Source organism: Drosophila albomicans, chromosome 3 (genome assembly GCF_009650485.2).
Source record: "Drosophila albomicans strain 15112-1751.03 chromosome 3, ASM965048v2, whole genome shotgun sequence".
NCBI lineage: Eukaryota > Metazoa > Arthropoda > Insecta > Diptera > Drosophilidae > Drosophila > Drosophila albomicans.
The window spans coordinates 53,922,403-53,947,625 of NC_047629.2; the positions used below are offsets into that span (position 1 = coordinate 53,922,403).

Sequence of the window (25,223 nt, forward strand, 5' to 3'; positions counted from 1 at the left end):
GGCCACAGTAATGAAATGGCGACCAATGGTGATTTATCGATGATCTCGCCGCCAACGTCTTCCATTTCAAACGATCAAGATCCGTTTGGACAGCTGCCCCCGCTACCCGCCGTTGCGTTCCACCCAAGTGCTTCAGCCATTGAGCGTATTTCCAGGTGCCCAGAAATTGAAAGAAATGCGAAACGCTTTCTGCTTTGTTTTTGCTCGTTTGTTTGTTTGTTTGTTGTTAGCTTCTTCTTTTTTGGTTTCCATTTCGCTTTTATTTTTGTTCGTTCTCTGTGTTTTTATACAATATAATCTCAATATATATATAAATATATAGCTTTCATTCGTATGCACACGTTTTTTATTCACATACGAGTGCGAGAAAAGAAATCATTTGATTTTTCAAGTATTTTATTGCCACTTGAATTGATGTGTAGATTGGATTTTTGATTTGTTTGCCAGCATAATTGCCGTTTGTATTTGAAGCCATTTGAACATCAATTTTTGTGTGTATTTTATTTTAGACTCCATCATTCAAATACAATCTACACTCTCGACACTAGACTACACATTCTGATTTACATTCTCCCCCCGCCCTCCACAGAAAAACACACAAAAAGTCACTCTCCCTTACTCACTCACACTCATAGTAACATGCCGCAGAGTTACACGTATTTTTGTTACCTTTGTTTAGAATTTTCCAGCTGCGTTCGTCGCCGCACTCATTCAGTCAATCAATCAATCAATCGAATTCCCCTTCAAAAACAAAATAACAAAACCCCAAAAAACAAAAAAAAAAAAAAAAAAGAGAAATACACAACCAATCAGTCAAACAGTCGTCCATTAATTAAATGTCGCTCTCAATGTCCTCTATCTGCTCTCTCTCTGCTTGCTCTTTTTAACTAAAACAAAAATCAACAACTTTTTGTTTTTTTCATTTGTAAATTTCCCAAAAAAAAAAAAACGAAAACCTTTTTAAAGTTGCATTTTGACGCTGCTGCCGTGTGTGTTTTTTGGAAATGTTTATTAGAAAAACACGACAAAAAAAAACAAAATTTTTGTATTTCGCAGCTGCTTTGTAAACATTTTTTGAACGTTTGCCAGCCGTTTTCTCATTCCACTTCACCTATCTTTGTGAAACCCCCTCCCCCCTAAAAAAAAAAAAACCAAAAAACTGTCAAAACAAACAAAAACAAAATGCTAACAAACTACAACAATTTTGTGCTCTCTTCTTCTATTTTTTTCCCCTCGGACAAAACAACAAATGATAATCATTATGATAATGATGATATCAAATCTTGACAAATCACTTAAAAATTATATTGAATAATATGCTTTTATGCGTTACTAATTTCATGTAGAGTGAGTATAAAAACAAACAACAATAACAACAACAAGAACATCTTAAGCAAATAGGACGAAACACGAGCTTCCATTGGAGTACTTTTTAAGTTAAATAATAATATTAAACAAACAAAAATATCTGTTGTCCAAGTAATTTTTGTTGTGCAAAACTTTGTTGCGCACAGCTGTGGCTTACTTTTATTTAATTTTTGTATTTAGTTTAAATGCATTTAAGTGATTTTCTTTATGTGTTTTAAGTAAAGTTATAATTTTGAGCCAGTGTTTAAAGCAAAATATATACAAAGATAAATCCTTATGAGCCTGCTCGTTATTCTTTGCCGTGTTCAGTGTCCAATTTGAGCGAAGATTCTTACGATTATGTTTTTGGTGGTCGACGTAAGACTCCGCCCACAACAACGACAACACAACTCAAGCTGACCTCGCCGCCAGTTCGCTTGCGACCCGAAGGTGAGTGATTAAAATAATATTATATATTAGTTAATATTATTGTGTATTGTGTGACTTGCAGACGCCTATCGAGGTGAGAATATAAACAACGGACGTTTCTATCGCCATTCCTTCAGCTATGCCCCAAAACGTCAACGCCACTCGAGTCGTGATGATCGTGACCGCGAGTCAAGATTAAGATGTCATGGCGAGGATGAGGCCACTTTGCGCCAATTGCTGCTCGAGTATGTTCCATTATCTTCTATTTGAATACTCAATACTCAATTCATTTCGGTTGAGTTCAGTTCAGTTATTCGATTTTGATTTGTATTCAACATTCAACATTTTCCACTCCGGTCGGTTCGTTGTGTTAATGCAAATGAAATGAACACATAATGAACCAAACAATCGTGGAATGCCTCATTATGCGTCATTTAATTTGCATGCCACAGAATATCCGCCATAAAGTATTAGCATTTAGTTAGACAAATAAACAACCAACAACAATTGCATATTTACTATACACTCACACACTCTCTGGTAGTTCTTAATTTATAAATTACAATAAGCACGAACAAATATATAATTTAATTTCGAATTTAATTTTTGTTTATGTATTCGACCCTAAAACTTTGGCCTTTTTAATTGATGGTGCAAATACAAATAAACGAGATGCAAAACAACTTTTACAATTATTTTTCGTTTTAGTTTTCGTTTAATAACTATTTATGTGTGCGCAAAAATATATTCTACAAATAATTCTATTCCCCCCTCCATAAACAGATTTACGCAAATTATGTTCGCGTGTCCTTAAAATGTCAATTATTCATTGAGGGCATCAGTGTTGTGTTGTTTTTGTTGCGCAACCCCCCCAAACAAAACAAAAAACTTAAAATTATTAAACAAAATATAAACAACAACTGCGGGCACATGCGACATTCACCAAAGGTCGGGTTAAGAAATTTGCTGAAAACATTAAAGAAATACTTCAACAAATGAATATATATTAATTAAGCAAAACGTATTTTGATGCATAACTAAAAAAGAGAGAAAGAAAGAAAGAAAGAAAGAAAGAGAGAGAGAAATATTTATCAAATAAACGGCGGAGTGTGAACACAAAAAAGAGCCAACAAAATGATGGGCACAATGCCACCCAGGTACATATACAAAAGCATTCCCAACTATTAAAATTAATTTTAATAATAACAAAGCATAGCAATAATTAACAACTCGAACATTACGCATACGCCATGTATTCATTTCACTTCTCGTTTTTTTGGTCTTTTGTGTATAATTTGTTTATTTTCCACAATGCAAATATTTTAAATTAATGCAAACATATTATAAACGTTCTCATTGTCGTTTTTTTTCTTTTATTCTTTCACATGCGTGTGTCTGTGTGTGTGTGAGTGTATGTATTCATGTATTCATGTGCGTGTGTGTGAGTGTGTAATGTTAAGTGTAACGGGCTAGGCATTTCATAATTTTGTATGAGTTTTAATTAAAAATGGTTAATTAGCTTGATTCGTTTCGTTGCTTTGTTGCTTTGACACGTGCTGTAAAAAAACGTTACACATTGATTTCATAATGCAAATAAATGAATTGAGTTAAATTGTGTAAAGTTGTGCATATTATATACACCGACTGTCTCTGTCATCATCATTGTATAAAACTCATTTAAATTCCATGTCAATCTTCAATCAATTGAGCATAAAAATCATCTGCATATGTGACAATGCAAAATCCGAATCCGAAATCCGAATCCGAAAGAAAGAGCTGCTCTCTTTAAAATTCAATCATACACGTATTTCAATTGAATTAATTTTGATTTTATGCAGCACCAATCAAAATCAGCTTCATCATTCAGATGTCACTTTGTAGATAGATAACAATTCAAAATTCCAATTCCAATTTCGATTGTAGATTGTTTAATACACGTTTTCAATTTCAAAACATAACTTTGTTCTTTGTTCCCTGCCACCAAAATCATCAATCGACAACTTGAACAACAACAATAAAAATATTAACCACAACAACTATAACAACAACTGCAACAACAATCAAAAGAAGCCACACCCAAAGTGGTTTGGTATTCACGCCACTCAATGAGTATGCAATTTCCATAAGATACTTCTTCACTAACTTGCTACATTGCTACTTTACATACTTACTTATCTATCTATCTACCTATCTATCTTACATATATATCAATCAATATATCAACTCTCTTTTCTCTATTGTAACATAAGTCACCCACTCTCCTCCTCCCTTCTCTACACTCTCCACTCTCCACTTTGCACTCATGTTTGGCACTTCATTGACCATCAAATTGATTTGTTAATTATTTAGAATATTTGCTCAAAACCGAATAATAAATTTCCTGTTACCGCCCCCGAAATTGCATGTAAGCCAATTAAAATTCAATTAATGTGCCCGAAATTTAATTTAGTTGTTTAATTGTAATAATTGTGGCAACCGATTCAGAGTGAGAGCGAGAGCGAGAGAGTGTGTTGCGAAATAGTTTAAAGTATGTTTTTGGGCTGTCACTCTCCCCCTTTAACTGCTCCTCCTTCTCCCCCACCAACCATAAACCAGCATACAACACCACATCACACCACTGCATCGCTCTTTAACCACTCAGTTCATGCGTTTTGTAGAGCACTCGAGAGCAGCCACAACAATCTGTGAACTGAAGCCTCTGCTGCTCTTATTGTGTGTGACTGTGAGTGTGTCTATCTGTCTGTGTGTGTGTGTTATGTTCTTTATGACATGCCGAAAAGTGTTCGAGTGCCATTAAGTCGCTGTACACACTTCAAAGCACAACCACGCACACACACACACACACACACACATAGAGACAGGCTTACACTCAGCTGCAATAACATGAACTGCTCGGCCAGGCAGTCAATCAGCATTGGCCACTCAACACATTCAGTTCTCGACCCTCTTCCCTCTCGCACTTTGCATGTCATCAAAGCCATAATTAGCTTGCCACCTTCCACAATCTCGTGCGTTATTCTCATCTCTCTTTTAAACCACCACAAAAAAAAAAGAAAAAGAAGAGGGAGAAACCTCAACAACCCATCAGTCAAAAGTCACACAATATTTTCAGGTTTATCATTTCCACTTTCCATTTTGATTTTGATTTTGATTTTGATTACTACAATCGTCCATCTTCCTAAAAATACTCGTACGTATACGTAATTTACATTTTGATTTTCACCAATTGGCGGAATGGTCCTCTCACCAAACCAATCAAAAAACCAAAACCAACAACAACAACAACAACAACAAAAAATGAAAATTGTTTACAAACAACAATCGAAACATTTGTTGCTAATTTGTTATCTATTCACTTCACATTGAACGTGTGCCATGGAAATTGTTGCATTATATTTTGTAATTGAACACGTAATTGTAATTGTATATCTCATCTGTTCTTGTCTCATTTTACGTTCTGCTTGGCATAACATAAAAAGATGAAAAACCAAAACCGAATATAAATCAAATTTCAAAACTACAAATAAAACGTCAATTCATGCAAATTATTACAAAAATAAATACCACAAAGAATGAGAGAGAGAAAAAACTTTAATGAAACCGAGAAAACCGAAAATTCAACGAAACAAAACTTTTACAAAAATAATAACGATAATAACGAAAACAAAAACGAATGCAAAAAAAATTGTGTACATTTGGTGAATGTCCCAATGCCATGCCAATTGGTTTTAACAAAACTTTGATCTGATAAAATGTGTATTATACTTGTTACGAGATGAGTTTTTAATTTCTCTTTTTTTCCGTACTCGTATTTTTGTTAAGCTTGAAAATATTGTGTAAGTAGACTGTGATGCGGTTGAGCTTTTTAATTAAATCAAGCCGCAAATACAATGAATACTCTTGCATTGCTGAGCTCTCTCTCTGAGAAAGACAAATATGCAGTGGAAGTCTTTCGCTTTTTCGCTTTGACATCCAGCTGTGAGTGAGTGTTCAGCATAATCTCCTTTTTGCCGAGTTACAGTTGCCATGTTTCCCGAAATTAAGTGGCACTCCCTCGTACCCTGTCAAAATGCACAAAATACTCAAATGTATAATAATATTTTATACATGCAGGCGCAATCCGGAGTCCGGACAAAGGAGCTGCACGTACATGCGAAACGAGCGAGCGAGTAGAACGAGTATATGCGAAAGCATTAAATGAATACAAAAGACTGCAGTAGCTATGGCTGTTGGCTGTTGGAGCATTGCAATGCGCTGGCTGAAATTGGCAGAAATTTTATTAAATGCTCACGTATACAAATCCGTTACACAAAACCGAAAATTCCTGCAGCTGACAGACGAGCACACACACATACACATACTTGAAGGTATTGAAATACAGATGCAGATGCAGATGCAGATACAAATGCAACTACAGATAGAGATGCAGTTATAGAGAGACGGAGACACGCGCCCAAAAGTGCTCGTATTCATACACAGAGGATAGATAGGGATACCAGATAGCAGATATATACGACGAGATACACCGACTATGCATGCCAATACATATGCGCATACAAACAACAATTGTTTTCATGAAGAGAACAATAACTTACACAGGATGCGCCTCGTTCTGGTTCTGGGTTCTGTTTTGGGTTCTCGTTGCTGATGTATGCATAAAATAATCCTTTTATGCTCAGCACAACAATGTCCGTGAAATGCAAAACAATAACAATAATAACAACAACAATGACAACATGTTGCGAATAACTCGCTGACTCTCGCCCTCTCCTCCTCTCCTCCACCGCCTGCAGCCTGCATAGGCGTATTAACATAATGCGCAGCCAACTCAAGTGTATGCGAAAGGGGGCAACGCTAGGGGATTTGCAAGGGGCATGCGGCCTACGTGTCGTATGCGCATTGTGTGTGCGACGTCAGTTATCGCCTCCTCCTCCGCCGTAAAACATTCTCTAACAATTTCCCTATAGAGCATGTGCAACTGTCGCCTATAACTTTTGCCTCGTTCTCGTTGTCGTTGTCGTTGTTGTTTTGTTTGTTATTCCCGCTGCTGTTTGATTTTGGGCGCCACTCGCGCGTTTTGTTTGCTCAACCAACAAAAAGCACTTCTCACTTTCAGTCATAGATACTAGGTACTATGTACATATAGTGCTTTTTGGAAGAAGGAGGACAACGGGGAGGGGGGCAACTCACTGTCCTGCCAAGGCAAATGCAAACACACCAACACACACACTACACACATAACACTCATACCGAGAGAACGTGGGCGTTTATTTGTTTTTGATGTCGTTGCATGTTGATGAAAATGTAAATTTTATGCATTCCGTAAAGACTCAAAAGTCGAATCTAAGCCGGTCACAACACAAGTGATTACTACTCGTACTATACGCTAACTTTCGCAACTACGACAAACAGAATTTACAGCTTTCTTTACGAATTCCGAATTGCAATTCGGCATCGAGAAAGAAACTCTTTTATAGCATACTTTTAGGGGCTGCATCAGTTATTCCCATTTTATGTCCAACAGATATGTAAATATATTTTAATCTTAACACACATTTGTGTGATCTTAATTGGATTGCACAAATGGCAATAAATTGCAAAAACTATCAGCAAATAGATGCAAGAGTATTTATGTCTCGGTGTGCCGGCAAAGATCATTTATCCTTTTCATTTGTGGGCTGCTGCTGCATTACTCTTGCCTTAACCTTAACGAAAAATGCCAACAATTTACTTTAACTTACTTTTTATGTACTTAGTGGCTTGGCTCTTCCGTTGTGGCACCACAACAGTTACAGTAACAACGACAACATCAAGAACTAAAACACAAATCCTTTCGTTTACTTCAAGCTTTTGCCTGCTTTATTGTTGACTGTTCTGTATTTTTGTATTTGTATCTGTGTGTGTGTGTAAGTTCTTTTCAGTTTCAGTGCTTGCTTTCTCTGAGTTCTCTGTGTGTGTTTCTGCGTTTTTCGTATTTTGTATTTTGAGTTTTAGTTGCAGCCCAAAAGCCATAAAATTTATGTTGCTTCATTCCTCAATAATTGCATAGCTCGGTAAATTTTAATGCAAGCGGTCATAAATAATTTCGTTTTGTGCTCCACAAAATAAATTACGTTGATACGCTAAGTAACTACGTAGTCTGTAGACGTACTCTATATAGTATATATATATATAAATTTACTCTACGTATACGTAATAAATGCCAGCAAGGCATTTGCCAGCCATATCGTACAACTAAAGTGCATTTTTGCTTGATATTTTCTTTAACTGTAACAAAACCCCGTAAACAAATACGTATACGAATGCAATACTGCAACTGCAAATGTCTTGGGGGCACTTTGCGTGACTTGGTGTTGGCACGTGACGTCACGCAACGTCTTCGTCTTCTTCTTGGTCTTGGGAATTGAATTGTATGCATTGCACGCATATGACCCGCACTCGGCCACGGCCACGCCCACTGCGCCAAACCGTGTATGAATACGCCCCTCGTTTTGATGGCGGAATATGTAATTGCAACTTCAACTGTAGTTTGCAAAAGCAAGTTAGCGTGATGAGCATGAATCTATCAGCGAAACTCGATGAGCTGCAGCGAGGCGATCGACACCTGGAGACGACAGTCGCCTTGTGCGAAATCCGGACACAGCTGCAGGAGCTGACCAAGTCCGTGGAGAGCTGCCAGAGCGAAGTATCTGAGGTGAGTAGCGTCTGAACATCTGCAAAATATAATTAACACGCCGCAGCACAGCCTCTAATTGGATTCAATTATCAATTCTCTCTTTGAGCTTAGGTCAAACGTGACATGGTGGCTATCAAACATGAACTGGACACTGTGCAGCAGGTGAAGGAGGAGATTGAGGAGCTGCGCGAATATGTCGACAGACTGGAGGAGCACACACACAGACGGAAGCTAAGACTTTTAGAACAAGTTTGTAGCTTAAATTATTTGCCATGTTGTGTAATTAAATACTTGAATTTCATTTCTATTCATGTACAAAACCAAACCAAACCAAAAACACCCAAAACACACACACACACGATACAAACTCACACACACACACACACCAACACCAACACACACAACCGAACAATACCGAACACACTCGACAAGTTGTGCTCATGATGGAATAATATCCGTGTATATATATTTATATATACTTTTGCATGGGCGCAACTTTCGAATACCCAACCACATACACAGACGGCTTTGAAATTCACACAATTAAAACGATACTTTATGATTTTTGTTACTCTTGCGTTGTGTTCTTTAATCAAATTATGTAATAAATATATTCGAGAACTATTTTTTCGACTTTTTGTGTTTATTCTATTTGGTTGCCACCACAAGTTTCAGTTTGCCACACAAAGTTCAGAGTGTTTTGTTTTGTTTTACTTTTAATTTAGATTTAGAAATAATGAAATTAAGTAGCTAATTGGCCTCATCTCTCAACTGTACTTGTATAATATGAATAGTATTTTATTTCTGCTGCACACTCGTTTGCAAAGCGTTTGAAGAACCCGCACAAACCCAACCCGAATCATCCCGAATCCCGTCCCATTATCTGTGCACAATTCAAGAGTATTATTAACTTTCTCCCCAATTCTATTGCAAACGTTTTACAGGGTCTGACCTTCTTTCTCACCTACTCCATATTCTCGGCGGTGCTGGGCATGCTGCAGTTTGGCTACAACACTGGAGTCATCAATGCGCCCGAGAAGAATATTGAGAATTTCATGAAGGATGTATACAAGGATCGCTATGGCGAGGACATTAGCGAGGAGTTCATACAGCAGCTCTACTCGGTGGCAGTCTCCATATTCGCCATCGGCGGTATGCTCGGCGGTTTCAGCGGTGGCTGGATGGCCAATCGCTTTGGCAGGTTCGTAGTTTAAAATATCGAATTAATACTAACATTAAGTTTAATTGATTTTCGTCAATTTGGTGTATCAAATGCTGAAGCAACTATCGAATTTGGATTGCATTTCAATTGCATTATTTGAAGTGTTTCTTAGTCTAAATTATATTTTCAATTATTTATGTTAAATTGCATTATTTTAAGTGTTTTATTGTCTAAATTATATTTTCAATTATTGTTATTTATAATGTGAAATTAAAAGTCATAAATTTGGTAACATTTGCTATATTACTCGTAAATAATCTGATTTCTCAAATTGAATTTAGAATGTCTCTTTAACATTTATGATTGTTAACTGTCAACTAAAGATTTTGTATTTTAATTATGTTATATTATATGCTTCTTTGTCTAAATTATATTTTTAATTATTTCTATTTGTAATGTGAAATTAAAAGTGATAAATTTGTTAACATTTGCTATATTAAATAATCTCATTTATCAAATTGAATTTAGAATGTCTCTTTAACATTTATGATTGTTAACTGTCAACTGAAGATTTTTTATTTTAATTAAATGTAAATATCATTGTGTCTTTCCTTAATTATGCTGTATTGAAACATTTTTTATTTAATTATTTGTATCATTGCTCAACTAAAATATCTTTAAATTTCGATTTTGCACTTACAGAAATTTCAATTGCACAATTTGAAGTGTTTCTTTATCTAAAATATTTTTTCAATTATTTAAGTTATGATAAATTGCATTATTTTATGTGTTTTTTCGTCTTAATTATATTTTTAATTATTTCTATTTATAATGTGAAGTAATAAATTGGTTAACATTTGCCATATTTAATAATCTGATTTCTCAAATTGAATTTAAAATGTCGCTTTAACATTTTTGATTGTTAACTGTCAACAGAAGATTTTATACTTTAATTAAATGTAAATTTCATTGTATGTTTCTTTAATTATATACAAATTTGATTACCATTTTCTTTTATCATTGCTCAACTAAAATATTTTCAATTTTCAATTTTGTACTTACAGAAAAGGCGGTCTATTGTTGAACAATGTGCTTGGTATTTCGGGCGCTTGTTTGATGGGTTTTACCAAAGTTAGTCATTCCTATGAAATGTTATTCCTTGGCCGATTTATAATTGGTGTTAATTGCGGTACAGTAAACTCTCTTTTTTATACGATAAATTATATATTTAATGTACTATAATACTTTACAAAACAGGTCTCAATACATCGTTGGTGCCAATGTACATCTCTGAAATAGCGCCACTGAATCTACGCGGTGGCTTAGGTACTGTTAATCAATTGGCTGTGACTGTAGGTTTACTATTATCCCAGGTGCTGGGCATTGAACAAATCTTAGGCACTAATGAGGGCTGGCCCATACTCCTGGGTCTGGCCATCTGTCCAGCAATATTGCAATTAATATTACTGCCAGTTTGTCCCGAATCACCCAGATATTTGCTCATCACCAAACAATGGGAGGAGGAGGCGCGTAAAGGTAAACATTGTAATTTCTAAAATTCGGTATTATTTTAATACTATGTGTAAAATATATTATTATTTTAATACTATACTGCGGTATTTTAATACTTTGCGGTATTAATTTAATACTATAGTAGCGTGGTACTATACGTATAGTATAGCGTGGTTTAATTCTAACATTAATTATTAAATACGGTATTATTTAAATACTATTTGTAAAATGTGGTATCTTAATAATATTTAAAATGTAAATACTATTTCTAAATCGTGGTATCATTCTAATATTTTTTATTTAATATAATAATCTTTAAATACTATTTTCAAAAAGTGCTATTTTAATACCTTTTAAAAATTGTGGTATTATTTTAATACTGTTTATACAACGTGGTATTTTTCTAACACGATTTAAAAAACGTATTTTAGTATTATTTATAAATGTGGTATTATTTTGATACTATTTAAAAATTCGGTATTATTTAAATACTATTTATAAAACGTGGTATTTTAATACTTTGTGGTATTAATTTAATACTATTTGTATAGCGTGGTATGATTCTAATACTAATTATTTAATACGTTGTTATGTAAATACTATTTGTAAAACTTGGTATTATTCTAATATTATTTATTAAATATGTTAATCTTTAAATACTATTTTCGAAAAGTGATATTTTAATACTATTTAAACAATGTGGTATTATTTTAATACTATTTATACAACGTGGTATTTTTCTAACACTTTAAAAACGTATTTTAGTATTACTTGTTGATTTGGTATTATTTTGATACTATTTATAACATACGGTATTACTTAAATACTATTTACAAAACGTGGTATTTGTATACCATTTAAAAAATGTGGTAATATTTAAATACCATTTATAAATTGTGGTATTATTTAAGTATTATTTCAATACAATATGGTATTATCTTAATACTATTTATAAAATATGGCATTTCTTAAATACTATTTTCACTTTGCAGCACTGCGTCGCCTGCGCGCCTCCGGCTCGGTGGATGAGGACATTGAGGAAATGCGCGCCGAGGAGCGTGCTCAGCAGTCCGAGAGCCATATATCGACCATGGAGCTCATCTGTTCGCCCACGTTGCGTCCGCCATTGATCATTGGCATCGTGATGCAGCTGAGTCAACAGTTTAGCGGTATCAACGCCGTCTTCTACTACTCCACATCGCTCTTCATGAGCTCCGGACTGACTGAGGAGAGCGCCAAGTTTGCCACGATAGGCATTGGCGCAATTATGGTAGACTAATCGATGAAGCTTTTATATTAAATTCGTATTTAATGCATTTCATATTCTGTTGACAGGTTGTAATGACTTTGGTCTCCATACCGCTGATGGATCGCACAGGTCGTCGAACCCTGCATCTTTATGGATTGGGCGGCATGTTCATCTTCTCCATCTTCATAACGATTTCGTTCCTGATCAAGGCAAGTACAGGGGTTGCCAGTATTGTGATTAGCTTTTCGATAGATATTCTTCGATATCTCAAGAAGCGTCTGCCTGCATTTTTGAGTTCTCAATATTATTTTGTGTGGCCTTTGCATACGATTTTTTGGGCCAATTGCATTTGATTTTGGTAATCATTTTTAGACGCTGACTAAAATACATTTATCCATAGAATATTTTTTGCAAACTAATGCTAAGCCGTATCTCTAATGTATGCGTGTGTTTATAAATATTTAAATATTGACATACATATTTTATGCATGAAGTTGTGTAGACCCCCAAATGAGCTTTTCCCCTCTCTCTCTCAATGTGAAACCGAAAAAAATGAAGAAAAACTGTAACATGGCATGACAGTTGTCCCGCGCGTATTTCTATAAATTATTGATGTGAGATATGTATATTTGAATTTATAACAAGTTGAATTTATAGCTGAGCCTGTGCCAGCAATCAATTTACTCCTGCCCCTCTTTACTCTCCGCTATCGCATCGTGTGTCGTATTGCATTTATGTGTGTTTAAATTAGTACTACTTTGTTATTTATAGGCCAGCGCTAAGCTACTGAATTTATTAATTTTTTACATACATTTTTTTTAAATATGTTTAAAGCGCTGCACATAAAATAATATCAATGCATGCACTGCACTTAGCAGAGGCTTTTAAAGCTCGTTTAAGTTTACGTAGTTTAAGTGCTTAAATTATTCTAGTCTATTTTTACATACTATGATATTTTTAATACAATATTATAGTAGCTTGTTGCCCGTTTTTTGCACTCTACTCAGCTTTTGAAACTCTAGTTGCTTTTCTTTGTGTTGTGCTTAGGTTAAGTGATTGCATAAATGAGCTGCAAATTTATTTTATTTGACCAACATTTCAAGCTGTCTTTGCCAAAACAGAAACCAAAGACTTCGCTTTAAATGGACCGAGTTTAAGCCGCAGCTCATTTGTGCAATTTTCCCAACCCCCACTTAAAAGCTATTCTCGACTTGGCAGGCTTTTGCCCCCACACACACACACAAGAACACACACCAATCTTTTAACGAATTTGCAAAAAAAAAACTTTATTTCAAATTCCCCTTTTTCATTTTATTTTCATAAACGTAATTGGGCTACTTAATGTTAAATCTAAATTTAAAGTATAACGACACAGTTCCAAATGCAAATACAATTCACACGAATTTGCAAAAAAAAGTTTTCCGGGCACCAAATGCAAACAGTTCTCACACACAGCTATGAGCAAAGAGCAAAAAACACGAGCCAGTGTTGGAAACTGTACAAAAGCTGTTGCTAAATTTGAAACTAGAGCAGAACACGCGCTGAAATAAGCTTTGGAAGCCACTTCCACAACACAAAACTAAAATTAAACTCACAAGAACACAATGTGAAAACTGTGTCAACACGCCGCTTTGTTTATTCAGATTAATCCATTAATTAGACTTTAAATTAATCTTAATTTATATTATTTTATTTAACTAAGATATACTACTAGTATTTTCTGCTACTATTTTAAGCATTCTCCAAACAAAAAGGTTACAGCAAAAGATCAAAAAACTCAAGTGACAGTTTGTTTTGTGCAAAGTGCAGCGACGAGAGCAAAAATGGTAACCGATTCAACTCTTTGAGAACCAAGATCAAGCTAACTTTTAACTTAAAACTAAGTCTATGCTGGAGATATAAGCTCAAGACTCATGCATAAAAGTGAACAGTTGAGGGTTTAACTTACTTTTACTTTCGATTTATACCTTTAATTATTATACTATGCGATGACAGCTCCTTGATTTGTTTTGGTTTACAATCGACGAACAGTTCGTTAAACGAAAATCCAAATGAAAAACGTAAACGTAAAAAGAAAAGCCTACAAATCATCGAGAATGCGAGTACTATGCATTTTGTATAGGAGTTTTTTGGTTATGTGCAGGAAATGATCGACTGGATGTCATATCTCTCGGTGGTGGCCACCCTCGGCTTCGTCGTCTTCTTCGCCGTGGGACCCGGCTCCATACCCTGGATGATCACCGCGGAGCTCTTCTCGCAGGGACCGCGGCCCAGTGCCATGGCCATTGCAGTGCTGGTCAATTGGATGGCCAACTTTGTGGTCGGCATTGGTTTCCCCAGCATGAAGGTTAATCTTGATTGAAGAATATCTTTAATTACTTGTGATTATATTGATATACTTTCTTATAGACCGCATTGGAGAACTACACTTTCTTGCCATTTAGCGTATTCTTAGCCATATTTTGGATATTCACCTACAAGAAGGTTCCTGAGACCAAAAACAAAACCTTTGAAGAGATCTTGGCTCTCTTCCGTCACAACAACGGCAGGTATGTTTCTTAGATCCCATTCGTATGCGCTCTAGGCTCTCTGCACACAGCTCATTTGCAAATCTGATAACTAGTTCTCAACTCATCCCATTCCCAAAACCAGAACCAGAACCAGAAAAAAAACACTCCTCAGAGCAGCTCATACTCTTCTTCTTATAAAGTATAACTAACGTAAACATGAAACTCGAAACGAACCCAAACAAAACCAAGAAAAAAAAACTGTCACTTTCTTTCTTAATTACTCTTAATATGTAACTTGGAAGTTTATTATGCGGTGTGCATCGTATTGTAACATACATATATCTATTATTTTTGAATCGTATACGTTATGCGATTGAAAAGTCTATTCATTTTGTCAAATTACCTCTCTTATTTATTTTGTTGCACATTGTGTTTTATCGACCGATTTGAAAATAATACAAAAACATGTCCATTCTATCTTTGCCCGAAACTAAAGGACATTTCGAGATAGTAGACTGTACGGGTAAGTTGCATGAACTAAGAGAAACTGAAAACAAAATAAACAACCAAAAACAAAAACCAAAACCAAAAACCAACCAGTAAACAATTCATATAAAAAACTATCAAGATTAAAACTTAAATAAACTTCAATCTGAAGCGTTTCGCTCTATTTAAACGTAGCTCGTTTTTTGCCGTATTATTAGTTCACTCTAAAGCAACTTTATTGTACATTTTAATCAATATAACAAAAACCAAAAAAAAAAAAAAAACAAAAAAAAAAAAAAAAAAATATATAAACAAAATGGAATTCGATGAAAACTTGCGCTCAAAGTTTCATACTTTTTCTGGCATGTCTGCTTAACTTTGCCTGTACTACTCGTTACTTTGTTACAATTACGATTACAAATTATAAAATCAATAAACAGCTGGCTACAGTTGTGATAACTACTATTTAATTACTACCAGTTCATATTTAGCAATTTAAATATCAATTATTCAACTATTTAATATGAATTTAAATACTGTACTCTTCTACTTATTTAAATGTCATATTTCATTATCAAATGTTTTGTAACTTTCTCTTTGTCTATCTCTCTCTCATATCACCTCTGTTATAAAAACGAATCCAATTTCAATTTCTTACTCATGCAGCGCCCTTACATTTCAACAATCCCGTCTTTCTTCTCTCTCGCTCTCTCTCTCTCTCTGCTCATTGTTCATTCCAAATAAATTGGTTAGTTTAAAGCACCAAAAATGTTCAGTGTTAAGCCAAACTCACAATGCACAACAACAACAACTACTATCACAACAGACTAACACACACACAGAATACATATACAAAACACATACTGATTATGTTGCTTGTCCATTTAGTGGGGACAGTGACAGTGGCATCGACAACAACACCACCACCAACACCTCCTCCACCAACGACAACGGTAACGGTAACGGCAACAACAGCACCTCCACAGAGGACATTGAGATATCGCAATGTGATTCGAATGCAACTCGACCCAAAAAGCAGTAAAGTGCAATGCATTTGAGTGGCACCTGCTGATGCTGATGCTGATGCCGTTGCTGATGCTGATGCTATTGCAACTGCCATGGCATTTGGCCAGTTTAATTGCCAATTCAATGTGGAGACAGTTGCAATCTCTTCTCAGTCGGAAATCTCTTTCTGCTGCAATTTCTTGAAACTTTTCGGATTGAAATTGATGGGGAAAAAGTATTTGTTGCCTGCACTTGCGATTCAATATTATTATTTACTTTTAATTTATTGTCAACTTAATTGTATTTGTAAGTTATAATTCACATTGTTGTTTGTCATCTGTCAATAATAAAGTTATGTTTTCCTTCACATTCACTTTCACTTTCAGTTTCAGTTTCAATTTTATTTATTATTTTGTTTTGTTTTAGCCGCGCTTAATAACTTCCAAGCCAGTTAAACTTAAGCTCTTAGCTCTTTCAGCTCAGGTAAACACTCAACTTAAACATACACACACACACACACCTACACACACAACGTTTAACCCCCCTTTGAATGCCCTCAACGTCCGCCACGCGTATTTGTGTTCAGTCAAGTCTTGAAATTGCTGTCATTAGTTTGCAAAAATTAAATTTAAAATACGTTTACACTTAAAACATAATCGTAGAGTGTGCGAATTTCAGGAGTATGCTAAACTGCACAAATAGCTTGGAGCCACAAAGTATGAATTCTGGCATCGAGCATGCCGCATTGATGGTATCTGAGGAGAAGACCCAACATGACTCACGTAAGAATCAATAATACACGCAAATAAAAAACCAAAAACAAAACAAAAATCCAATACAAAAACCATAAAAAATAATATTAGCAACTAACTACAAACAAAATCCCAACTTATGCTCTTAATTTTACGAAACTATTATTTGTTGTGCAAATTGCTCGTTCAGTCGAATATAAACACACCACACACACACACACCCCACAATACAATACAACCAAAAAACAAATACGAATACAGTATTTACCTATCCTACATATAATAATACTAACAATAACAATCACACGCATTTAACAAAATGCAGAACACAAAATGACCTCTAGGTAAACAGAGCAGACGTTTAGCTTGACCAGCAACTACATCTAAACGAACTTAAATATACTTGTACAACTTGCAAACACACACACATACACTCACACACACACATGTATATAACAGTTCTACTGCAGTTATTGTACACATGTTCAACATGTCGCATTATTAATTTTTTGCGTCCCCTTTGTGTATGCATTGCGTATACGACATGTTCTACTCCAACACACAATCACACTCAGACATGGTGAAATTATCAAAAATAATACACAAAATTACGCATAATCATATACTTTTTATGAGTAATTAGCAAACATTTCTCTATTTATGTTTGTTTTTAATTTGCCAAACAATATTTTTACTAACATCCAAACCATGTCAAGCCATTTATTTATCTATACTCCATATCTGTATGTACTCCATATGGAATTGTTGCATGTCTGTAAATACATCTAGAACATTATTTGTCTCATATTAATTTATAGTTTAATTGTTATAAATATTTGTCTACAGAAATTAGTTCAATTAAAGCTAGAAATGAAATGCAATTGTTGATTTAGTAACAAATACGAAATTCCGAATTCGATTTCCAATTGCAAATTCACTTGACTAAATGGTTTTTTGGGTGACCAAACAGTTTACATTTGAAATTGTAATTAAATTAAACAATTGCAATTGCTATATTAAGTGTCTATTTATTTGCCGCTTGTTATTCGTATTTCGTAGAAATTTAATGTTTAACTACTAATATTATTCGTATAACTTTGTATATTTGTATATTTTGGAAGACTATATAAATTAAACGATATTCATATTCTTTATTTTCATTTGAACAATTCGAATTGTATTGAATTTTGAATGTGCATTAATCGAAACCACAAACCAAAAAAAAAAAACTGAAAAAAAAACTATAAATCAACAATTCAATTACATTGGTCAATAACCATATTGGGAACCAATCAAATCATCAAATGGATCTATACACTACAACAACAACAACAACTACAACAACATCATCAATAACAACAACAACAACTACCACACAAATAATAATAACCATATCTGCTGTATGTAACCAATTGAGAATTGTATCTGACATATTGGCGACAATCTGAAAAATGCATGAACAACAAAAAAATTTGGAAACAAAAAATTGCTTGTGAAATATATATGATACTAAAGTGTTTGGTACGACTTCGTTCTCGTTGACGGTTGAAGGCATGGGTCCATATCCGTTAAGCGATAGCACCAATCTCTTGGGTCCAACGTCAACAAGTTATATGAGCGGCGGAGTCGGCGTGGCCGGCTCCTCCTCGGCTTGCTACACAAACTACGGTACAAATATACAAACACCAGTTCCTAATCGCAAATGCTACTACAATGAGTCTGACTATGGCCGAGATGATAACTTTCGCCGGCACTCGGCGCACGGAAGAATGTCATGTAGGTGAACAAAACAAAATAAAACTACAACAATAAGTCGTATTCGTTAAACGTAAACGTATTCGTAAACGTAAACGTATTCGTATCTGTCTGTATTCGTACTTGATACCACTTCTACTAAGACTAAGAGCCACTAAAAACCACATATTCACAGCCCTCCACGCCATAAACCACGCAAGTGTGGGGCGCCCACAAGCCAATGCCACAAAAGCATTTACATGAAAATGCCGCGCGTGCCGCTTGGAAAAATACCGTTAACACAATTGCACCACGCTCGTCAATAAACTAAATACTCGTAACTAAGTCACACACTCTCTCTCTATGCTAGTCTAAGCCCTGTCAAATACAATAATAAAACTACAATGCAATAAAATAACGAACTGCAGACGGTTCTCTTAAATGTTGACAATTGTAGAGCTCTTTTCAACAACTGCTTTCAATAAGTATATTATGGTTTATATGTTTCTTTATTTATCTGTTCGTTTGTTTGTTTTCTTTTATAGTACGCAAGTGAACGCGAACTTGGGACCAACTTGAGTAACCAAAAAGAATCAATGAATTGGCTAAGTAAACAAGATCTGAAAATCAACTCAATCAAATCGACACTTTAAATATACACTACACACAACGAGTGCCAATAATGTGCCTAAAAGTACACGAATCAAACTAAAGTCATCGGGTTTAACATTGACATCAATATTTCCATTCAAAAATATCATTTCACACCGCAAACTTTCTTAGCAATTTTGTTGAAATTTCATTGCATACTTTTAGGTACCGCTTTAAATTGCGAGCGGAACTCTGAATAATTTTCTGTTGCATACTTTTTGGATGCAGGCAAAATTGCTAAGAAAGTGCATTTTGAAACGCTTTATCGAATCATTTGTCATTCTTCATATAATTTACATAAAACTAATTCATTTGCTTCAGTTCTTATAGGCTGCATGACTTTCGATAGATTTTAACGAATGTAGCAACTATGCGCATGCGTATTATTGGCATGTATTTATTGCATGCACTGTTTTAACCACTTAATGAACAAAACTAAATCCAGCCATGAAAACTAACTAACTTTAAATCAAAATGAAAATCCACAAAAACTCACACCCACGCAAAAAAACGCTTAATTTGATGGCTCTATTAATTGGTATATATTATTTTCGATTTTTTTTTTTTTGTGTTTTTGGCGCAATTTTTGATACGCTTCTTGTAGCTGCATCCGAGCGATTTTTAGACGGCGGCCGAAGTACACACCAGGGCCGGAGCGCTGCCTCTGTGCCCCATCACCTTCGTCAGCAAGCACCTGTTTGCCAGAACAGCGGGCCTTGACTGAGGAACGCCTCACCTCCTGAAACTGCCAGTGTACATTCAACGAGTCGCGCTGAGGAGCAACAACAGCAGCAACAGCAGCAACAACAGCAACCGCAACATGAACAGCAGTGCTCGTCGTCCTCTCAGCATCAGCATCAACCCTGTTACACCACACACGAATACGTACATTGTAGCTATGAGAAGGAAATCGTATGTGATCAGGCACCGCTGCCATCGCACACACAACAACACAAGCATGAGCAGTCCCAGGAGGCGGTAGCCATCATTTCCCACTGCCATCAGACGCAACAACAGCAGCAGCAGCAGCCGCAGCAGTCGTCGCAGTCGCAACGCAAGCACAGCCACAGTCACAGTCCGCACCACAGTCGCCACACTTCACCGCACAGTCATCACTCGCATCTGGGTCAGGGTCAGAGTCAGAGTCAATCACAATCTCAGTCGCAATCACAATCGCAATCCCAATCTCAGTCGCACTCTCATCATCATCACTATCGCCGTCGACGTCGGCAGCACAGTGTCGCTGCTGTCGGTGGCAGCGGCAGCTTGCCAGGCGCCCACACCCAACACTCCCACTCAGGAGGCGGTGGCCACCACAGCGCACGTCACGTGTGCAGCAGTCGACGTCATCGCTCGGTCACCGATGTGTCCTGCAACTCGATCAACGCCTGCCAGGATGCAGCGTGTGCCGATCGCGAAGTCCAGGAGATAATGGTGCGCAAGTCCTGCTGCAGTGCCTCACGCACTGAGCTGGCCCAATACTTTGCCGAGGATCTCTACGGCGCATCCTCACGTCGTCCCAGCTCGTGTTGCACCAGTTCCGATTATTGCTATCAAACGGACTCCACCAGTCTGTACGGTTCACGCTCCTCGCTCAGTCGCAACAACTCCATCAAGTCCGCCTCGGCTGCCATGCGCCAGCAGCAGCGTCTCCAAGCTCGCCAACCCAGCTACACTTCCATCTCGTTGCGTGGCCTCAACGCCAGTCGACCCAACAGTCAGCTGGGCTCGTTGACTTCCATCTTCGATCGTGCCAAGCAGATTGCCGACGACAGCAAGTACACGGAACAGCAGGATGCGGCTCGTCAGTCGGCCATGACGCCTTCGCGTGGCTCCACGCTGGAGCGGCACAGCTCCAAGGGAGCTCTGAGCAACGAGCTGCCCGAGTACGCTTGTTCCCCATCGCCCATACGCTGGAGTTTCCTCGCCGACGGAAAGTCCCCGACGGAGTTTGAGCTAGAGGGCGCTGTGGGAGGCAACACGGATACAGCACAGGCAAGCTCAGCTGCTGTCGAGGATAAGCTGGATGCGTGGCATGTGCCCGAGCCGGAGGTGAAGCCCTGCCGCAAGCGCACGAGCAGCTGGAAGAGTTCGCTATACGATGAGGGACCGAGCACATCGGCAGCGGCTGCGGCACGCAAACGACGTGGCAGCAACTATCATTGCGAGTTCGAGGAGTCGACGACGGTGCTGTTCCATCAGGATCAGGAGGGGGAGACGTACAACAATTGCTGCAACAACTACATACAGTGCAACACGTATCTGGATCAGGATCTGCAGATAACCAGCGAGGATATACATCAGTATTTGTCGAAGGGAAATCCGACGGTGGGCGATGTGCTCAACAATTCGAAGAACTATCCGTTTCAGCCAAGCAATGCACTCGAATTCCAGTACAAGAACAACTTTCAGCAGGGCAACAACAATGCCAACAACAACACGAACACCACAAACACCGCCTCGAGCGATGCGGGGGAATGCTTTCAACGCTACGAGCGCAGCTATCACACCAGCGCCTCCAGCAAGGAGACGAATTTGAATCAAAATGCCAGTGGCCAGGCGGCAGCAACAGAGCCGATGTCTCCCAGCAACATTAACCTGTCGAGCAGCAGCAACAACATCAATATCGTGTTCAGCAGCAGCAGCCAGGAGCGCAATGCCAACGAGGTGAAGTTCATCAACAATCGCAGCGGAGGCGCGGACAGAGAGCGAGAGCGAGGTGTTGGCGAGGTGACGGACTCCTCGACGATGGTCAGCTCGGAGGCGCATCATGCCGGGTACTTGCCTTACACGTATCCCAGCTATGATTATACCAACATGTCGGGCAACTCGCACTTTGAGAAACCGCTGGGCATCGATGAGTTGCCCAAGGAATTCGCTGGCGCCCATTTGGATGGCGGAGGTTCGACGACCAGCGAGCATTCGTCATCGCTGCACTTTGATTCGTTCGATGCGGCATCGGAGCACAATCTGTTGTCGCAACCGATGTCGCCTGGTTCGCCTGGCTCCGTTTCGGTCTCGGTGAATCCTGTTGGCGATGGTTATATGCATCTGCATCACTCGCATCTCGAGCATCCTCATCAGCAGCAGCATTATCATGGCTCGCAGTACTCGCACAGCTATTCACAGCACGCTCATCATGCCCATCACAGCACCAACACAACTTGCACCAACAGCACGTGCACCTATGCTTATGGCCCCCACACGCCCCACGACCTGGCCGAGGAGCAATTCCGGCTGGGGAATGCTTTGAAGAAGGTGCGCAAGCGTGCACGCAAATACACCGATTTTCTGCGCAAGAAGTGAAGAGCGGGACACGTGAGACCTCCTTGCTGATAACCTCCTCCTTCCACCCCCTTCGTCCCTCTAGATTCGCCATACTTTGGTCGCAAGTATGTCGTCGTCTCGAAGTCGCAGCCGCGTCGCTCGCAAAGCCTGGACGAGGATTAGCTGTGGATAATTGTGGATTGTGGATGGAACAACAACAACAACAACAACATAAGAAAGATCAACATCAGCATTTTTATCGCACACTTTTCGAAAAGCAATAACTAAACATTTTTCATCAAAAACAAAAATCACTTCGAACGAAATTAATTAATTTAAATTTATACACTGCCAAAAAGACGAAGACGAAGTTTAGATGTTTGAAATTTATTAATATTTATTTGTGGTAGGCCAAATTGTTAAGTGCGATGGACACACATAAGAACACACTCACACATACTGATTCACATGCGGCAGCCAGCTACAAAAATACAACAACAAGATGAACAAGACGATGAACAACAACAACAACAACCACAACAACGACTATTTTAAAAGAATTACTAAGCTAACAGTGCGTATACATGATAAGTATGAACATTTGTATATTCAACTTAATGATTAAGTACAGGTTTTGAATTTGCATATTTAAATTACGAATACGAAAAAGAAAAAGAAAAAGAAAAGAAAAAGGCAAATGCAAATAATAATGCACAACTACCCAAGAAAACATAACATAGTTATTAAAATTAAATAGAACTATTTGTAAGAGATCGCCGGAGAGAGATCGAAGCAGCGCTACAAGATTTAGAGTTTCAGCAACTGCAGCATAGACAACAACAAGAAAACAGAAAATATTAACAGTTAATTGATAAATTAAACCAAATAAAAAGTAAACCAATTGCAAAACAACATTTAAGAGCAACAACAAGAAGAAGAACAACAACAACTGTAGCTGACACATAAAATGCAAAAGTTATTGAGCATTCCACTTAATCAGTAAGTAAGCTAAACTAAGCTACAAATTTAATAATATTATAGGTATATAGGAAGGTGATTTTTTGTTAGTTATATTTACTGTTTTATATGCGCATTTTTATGGTTGAAGTTGAACAAGTTTCTTCAGGGACTGCTTGCAATTTATGTATAAGCAATAAGCCGTTTTGCTCAAAAAGATAATCTCTTTTGTGTTTTGTGTTTTTTGATTCCCAATTTCCAATTTCATTTAATCTCGTTTCGAAATTCGAATACTTTCATCGCTTTTCCGTTTCATGGTAAACTGTCTTTCTTTCTCGAGATTCAAAGCTAATAATCATTTGAATTGCATTGATCCCAACAACTGTCTTCCAATTGTATTTTATAGTACATCTCTAGTTTCAATTCCTTTGAAGAAAAACCACAAAAGAACAAAACGAAAAGAACAAATTAAATCACACAAAAACACTTAAATAGGTAATTTTTAATTTCGATAAATTAAAGAATGAATTAAATCACGTACCTTGCGTGACAAAAACAAAAAAAACAACATTGAATAAATATTAGTAAGGCAAAAAATGAGACGAACAACTGTAAATAATTGCTGTTAATTAAAGATTAAATTAATTTACGAAATAAATTACATTTAATGAAACTTAATATAATTTGTAGTTATTAGCTGAAAAATCATTAAAATAGTAAACCGGAATAATAAATATAAATGCACTGCCAAAAAAAGGTTTTATGTAAAACAACAACAACAACAACAAAATAGATTGAACAAACCGACGATGAAGAATCTAAGAAAAGCAAAAAAAAAAACTAAAAATAAAAAACAAAAGCGAATTCAAAAAGAAAAAAAAAACTTTAAACAAAATACTGCTGTAAATATAAGAATGAATACATATAGAAAATCATAGACATTTTTTAATGGCACATTAATTAACGAGGAGCATGCAATTTGCAGATTTTTTACATTATTTTAATGAAATAAGTAACAATAATAATGAGTTAAATACAAATTCTTAAAAACAAAAAACCAAAAAGTATATTAAAAAAAAAAAGAAAAACAAAAGAAAGCCACGCGGCAGCGATTTTGTAACAAAATCAAAAGATAAAATGTTAACATTGCATAAAGTTTAAAATAATAAAATAATTGAATTGAATTGACGAACGAAAAAAAAAAACAATAGAAGCGCAAAATGGACTACGAAAACGATGTTAACTGGTTGTGAGTTTGATCTGATACGACACCTGAGATACTTTTGCAGATTTCAGATTGCAGATTGCAGATTGCGAAAGTATCTGAGATGCATATCATTTGAGCCGAACTAGTCTAATGTTGTGTGCATTATTCTAAATGTAAATAATGAGGAAATCAACTAAGTTAATTAACGCCCATTAACAAGTTAATATACACACACAAACCAAACACACACAAGCAAAGAAAGAAAGAATTAACTATGCA

The 25,223-nt window shown here is 36.7% G+C and overlaps 1 protein-coding gene across 1 annotated transcript; it reads left to right on the plus strand.

Annotated features, from left to right (window-relative positions):
* LOC117572188 (glucose transporter type 1) lies at positions 1 to 23,528 on the plus strand. The gene is given in 16 exon segments (XM_052005077.1): positions 1 to 104; positions 106 to 155; positions 1,678 to 1,797; positions 1,859 to 2,021; positions 8,305 to 8,470; positions 8,564 to 8,701; positions 9,397 to 9,653; positions 10,679 to 10,803; positions 10,872 to 11,150; positions 12,119 to 12,396; positions 12,462 to 12,584; positions 14,519 to 14,722; positions 14,785 to 14,924; positions 17,055 to 17,158; positions 18,644 to 18,904; positions 20,118 to 23,528. Coding segments are annotated over 16 exon segments (5,199 nt in total). The 5' UTR covers positions 1 to 15; the 3' UTR covers positions 22,820 to 23,528.
* Positions 23,529 to 25,223: the final 1,695 nt, after the last annotated feature.